This window comes from Nicotiana tomentosiformis, chromosome 2 (assembly GCF_000390325.3).
Source record: "Nicotiana tomentosiformis chromosome 2, ASM39032v3, whole genome shotgun sequence".
In the NCBI taxonomy this organism is placed as follows: Eukaryota; Viridiplantae; Streptophyta; class Magnoliopsida; order Solanales; family Solanaceae; genus Nicotiana; species Nicotiana tomentosiformis.
The window spans coordinates 78,958,141-78,963,327 of record NC_090813.1 but is presented as its reverse complement, the minus strand read 5'-3'; the positions used below and the strand labels follow the sequence as shown (position 1 = coordinate 78,963,327).

The 5,187-nt window shown below is 31.4% G+C and overlaps 1 protein-coding gene across 1 annotated transcript; it reads right to left on the bottom strand.

Moving 5' to 3' along the window:
- Window positions 1-1,261: 1,261 nt before the first annotated feature.
- On the bottom strand, window positions 1,262-2,917 carry LOC104119624 (transcription factor MYB41-like). The gene is made up of 3 exons (XM_009631178.4): window positions 2,635-2,917; window positions 2,395-2,524; window positions 1,262-2,200 (listed from the first exon to the last, which is right to left on the bottom strand). The coding sequence occupies exons 1-3, from the start codon at window positions 2,765-2,767 to the stop codon at window positions 1,330-1,332; spliced, it is 1,134 nt and encodes a 377-aa protein (XP_009629473.1). The 5' UTR covers window positions 2,768-2,917; the 3' UTR covers window positions 1,262-1,329.
- Between the last annotated feature and the right edge of the window lie 2,270 nt (window positions 2,918-5,187).

Sequence of the window (5,187 nt, the reverse complement as noted above, 5' to 3'; positions counted from 1 at the left end):
CGTGTACTAGCTGCTGACGTGACTCACAGCCTCATTAATTTCACGGCAAGGACTAAAAAGACAAAAAAATAGCACAAGAGCCATGCCAAGATTTTCAATAAAGCTAGCAATTATTTGGAGGTTTCTTTTTCCATATTTAATTTTTAAATTTTCTTTTTCTTATTTTTGGGAGGAAAGTGATCCTACTTAATGAAACCTTTGGTACTTTGCCACGTACAACTCTCAATGGTCAAAGCTTCTATTTAAGCTATCCCTTTTTAATACACAACCCATGCAATTATAGATTACTTTATTTGTACGTGAAAAGACAACTAGAGAGAACACGTGTCACCTTTTTAAAATCTCCGGCCACCATAGTCGGCGACGTTGTCGCCGGTGTGTTGACTGTTGGGATCTATGAAACCGTATTGGCGTCTAAGATAAAAAAAAATATCGATTAGATTTTGTATTTCCATTATTGGATGATCATCGACCACTTGGGGTATGAATAGAGTCACTTTTCCACTGACATGACATAATTTATTTGAAAATATTAAAGAAAGAGTACTAATTTATTATTTTCTTACAAAATAAAGATTAAATGAGGAAAGTCTTTGATATGATTGTGACTTGGGTTATGAGCTGTCTATCCATACCAATAATTAAAGTATTTTAAGTTGAATCATAACATCATCTCTCTAATATTTTTTAGAGGACTCTTGTCTCATGACACTACGTATATAGTGTTATAAATTATAGAATCTTTAGTTTATATATGTTGAAGATATATTAATGGACGGATGAATTGATGGTTATGGAAAGTCATTGATATCAATGCAAATATTTTTTCTTTTAAATGCTTTTAGTTTAGTTTATATTGTTTCTAGTTACTAGTTATTGTCTATCACTTGAGACATCAATTAAAAATAAATACACATAGACAAATAAATTATATAGAGGCGGACGTCGTGCATAAGATACTTTGGCTCAAACCTATAAATATATCAAAATAAACATTAAATATGTACAAATAATAAATTTATACGTAGTAAATCAAATAAGTTGTACTAAAAATCTAAAGTCGAACCCATAATATTCTAAATTCTAAATTGTCTCGAAATTATTTAATCTACGTTATTGTATAGGGAACTTCTATTTAAGTTGGAGAAGAAAATAAAGAATGGTTCTTTCCTATCATGATAAAATGAGGTTAAGAAAATAGAAATTAAGCACCTAATTAAAGAGATAATTCTTTTTTTTTTCTTCAGGAATCAACAGCATGTCCAAAAGCTCAGAGGTAAAAAAACACCTCTTCCGAACTGTATTATCTGGTTTCTTAAAAAAGTAAAATTACATAAATTCATTAGTGGAATCCCAAATATTTGGGATATCAAAGTTCAACATATTGCTGCAGTAGCTATCTCTCTCATCTTCAGTAGTTGTGCTGCTGCTGTTGTTATAGTAAGTTGAGTTTGAATTCAATGTCGTCGGACTTGATGAAGGCGTCGATAAAGTAGACAAAACAGATTGGAAGCTGAAGTTGTTGCTATCGTTGGATTGAAATGTTGAAGCATCGGACGGTGGAGGATCCCTGATGGAATCATCCAGCTCATGATAGTACCCATAATTTTGTACAGCAAAATAATCATCTGTTAAATTTGAAGGAACCCCATTGCTTTGCCACTCATTTACTTGGCAATTTTGTAAGCTAATGTTTTCAAGATTTGATGAGAATTGTTCCATATTTGGAGGTGGTTGCATGAGTTGAGCTTCACTTGAAAATGGAACACATGAAGTAGTACATAAAGTGGTGCAAGTTGGAATATCTTGAATAGGGGTTTGAACTTGGCTAGTAATTTGGACCATTTGTGGCAATTGGTTTTGGACTTGGGGATTGCATATTTGATTTTCTTGAAGATTATTTGGCATTAGGAAGTTAGAGTTTTGGCGTTGGGAGGATAAAAGAGAAGTAGCTAATCTCAAAACTTCAGGATTTACCAAAGGTTGCACATGACCAAACAATCTTGAAAGATTCATTTGATGAGATGAATTGTAGAGTGAAGGGTTTAAAATGGAAGAAAGATCAAGAAGATCAAGGCGTGGACTATGAGTTACTGGATCAATTCCCATTCTCAAAAGCCTTTTTCTTATGTGAGTATTCCAATAGTTCTTGATTTCATTATCAGTTCTACCGGGCAAACGTGCAGCAATAGCAGACCACCTAAGGCCAAAAAAAAAAGACGCAAAGTTAGAATCAAACTCTAGGAACATGACAAAGACTTGGATATGTAGAATCTATCAATTCAAACAAGTCCAAATGTATAGAGAAAATGAGAAATTTTTATAGTAATAATTAAATTATGACAAAAAAGTACATACATCTTTTCAAAGATTTGATTAAATAAAGAGACTTACTTGTTCCCTAAAACACTATGCAGTTGAATGATTGTCTCTTCTTCTTCAAAAGAGAACCTTCCCCTTTTAATATCTGGCCTTAGATAGTTTGTCCAACGAAGCCTGCAACTCTTTCCACACCTTTGAAGTCCTACACAATACCAAAACAATTATTAAAACTTAAAAAATACAACTTTTAATAATTAGTTGATGCATGAAACAAGTCTAAGAATGATATACTATATAAGAGAAGAAAAATACCAGCATTCTTTGGAAGTGTTCTCCAATTTCCATAGCCATACTTTTGAATGTAATCAATGAGCTTTTGATCTTCTTCAGGGGTCCATGGACCCTTCTTAAGTCCATTTTTATCACAACAGGGAGCTCTTCCCATGGCGAGTATTGTAGTAGTTTCACTTGGGTTTCTTTTAAAGTTTTTGTCTGCAAATTAATTAAAAAGAATAATAGAGAGAAAGGAGAGTAGTAATTATATTAAGTCTTGTGGGGAAGGAGAAATTAAGACACAAATATTGGTGGAGATCAAGTATAAGGGGAAGAGGTATATATATAGGGAGGATTAGAAAACAAGAAAACAAAGGGAAGTCAAAGGAATTCGGTGGCCGTCCTCTGTTTATTACTATGGCAACGTGTCCCCTTCTCTTTTGAGATAAAGTCTGAATGCAACCATCTCTACAGCTTCCCCCTCTCTCCCCCCCAACCCCCAAAATAGTAAGGGTGTGCGTACGTGGGGTATCATAAATAAATTAAAAGTTTCACTTTAACTTTTATGCATGACTACATTTTTTTCTTTACATTATCAAATAAATCGAGTTTGGTAGTAATATCGTAGACACGAGAATTACCTAACTATAACCGGTTAGTGTTCGTCGGTCCATACGTTACGGTATTTAGATATTTTGATTTGATATTTTCGGTATTCGATTTTTTAAAATGCTATACCAATATCGTACCTAATATAATTCGGTATGATTTGATTTTCTCCTTTCAGTTTCGGTTTATTCGATTCGGTAACTTCGATTTATTCAGTTTGAATACTAGCAAATGCATAGAATCATAGATTATAATATTCTTAATTAAACTACTCAAAAGTACAAAACTAAAAACGTTTGTTGACAAAAGTTTTATTCAAAACCAGTAAATATCAACCTAGAGAGAGGAAACTGCACATAAAAGAATAAATTTGGTCACTAGAAATGTCTTCTTACCTGCTTAAAGTTAATTAATGAACTTAAAAAATAAAGAAAACTAAAATTTTAGATTTTTTATATTTATGTTATAATTAATAATATATGTTTCATGTAATATAATATATATTTTGGTACGGTATCGGTATTTCGGTATTTCATTTTAAAATACCAAATACCATACCGAATACCATATTTTTTAAAAACTTAAACCAAATACCATACCGAATACCAAAATATCGAATACCAAATACCAAAATTTTCGGTTTCGGTACAGTAATTCAATATTTACCAAATTATGCACGACCATAATTAGCCTACACTAACACTGTAAAAATATATATATTATATTCTCAATATATGTAAGTTAAATACTGATATAATAACATCGCATGAACCATTTTTTAGGCAAATGGTGTGCATTGTTTTACTAAATATATTTTATTACAAAATTCAGAAAACATATATATTTTGAATTTATTAATGGTAATAAATATGTTTGCAACTGCTACCTGAAAAGTGCATCTATTTGCAATAGTTTCACCATTCTAAAATGGTACATTTAGAAGTTCTATGAAATATATCAGGTATATGTGATAAATCAAGAAGATATGGCGCAAGAACAGAAGGACCAACACTATTTAAGCATCACCACTAATGAGTGACGCAATATGGATAAATTTCATCTACCGTCACTACTAGAAATTCGCTAAAAATCGATCAAATATTTCCGCCCAATATTGGTCGGTCAAAAAAGGCAACCAAAAACCGTCCAACTTGGATGGAAACTGGAAAAAAAATATTTTATATTTTTTTTAAAACTAAATACCGACCAACGTTAGTCGGCAATTGGTCAACGAATTGGCCCAGCTGGTCAGACTAGCTTAATCAAAAAAAAAATTGAATTACCGACCAACGTTGGTCGGTAATCTGGACCCAATTTTAAAAATTTTAATAATTATTTTATTACTTAAAATGTTTTATAATATTTAAGAATTTATATTTAAAATTACCGACCAACATTGGTCGGTACATGCAGGGAAAGCATTTAACGACCAACTTTGGTCGGTAATCTGGACCTAATTTTTTAAATTTTAATAATTATTTTATTATTTAAAATATTTTATAATATTTAAGAATTTATATTTAAAATTACCGATCAACGTTGGTCGGTAAATGCAGGGGAAGCATTTACCAACCAACTTTGGTCGGTAATTGTTATTTTCTACAAAATAACGACCAAAGTTGGTCGGTTATTACGTCAACATTGGTCAAACTTTTGAATTACTTTTATATTTACTATCTAAATAATATAAATGTAATCCGTGAACACTTTTGTAATACAAATAATGAATACACTAAAGTTGGTCGATTTTTTTTTAATTTTAATAATTAATAAATATATATATATAGTTTAGTTAAACTGACCAACTTTGGTCGGTAAAATTAAATTAATAAAATATGTTTCCTATCAAAGTTGGTCGATAAGTACTTAAACTTGCTAGATGGTCGTTTTAAGCTACCGACCAACTTTGGTCGATAAGTCATTCCAACCATCAAAACACCATTCACACCCTAATAGTCGCGTTTTGGTCGGTAATCGGTCATA

What these genes read in the sequence shown, in the direction of transcription:
- LOC104119624 (XM_009631178.4), bottom strand. Translation starts at nt 2,767, where the DNA reads ATGGGAAGAGCTCCCTGTTGTGATAAAAATGGACTTAAGAAGGGTCCA. An exon ending in AACACTTCCAAAGAATGCTG is followed by an intron (nt 2,525 to 2,634) that starts GTATTTTTCTTC and finishes GGTATTGTGTAG; the next exon opens with GACTTCAAAGGTGTGGAAAG. An exon ending in CATAGTGTTTTAGGGAACAA is followed by an intron (nt 2,201 to 2,394) that starts GTAAGTCTCTTT and finishes TTTTGGCCTTAG; the next exon opens with GTGGTCTGCTATTGCTGCAC.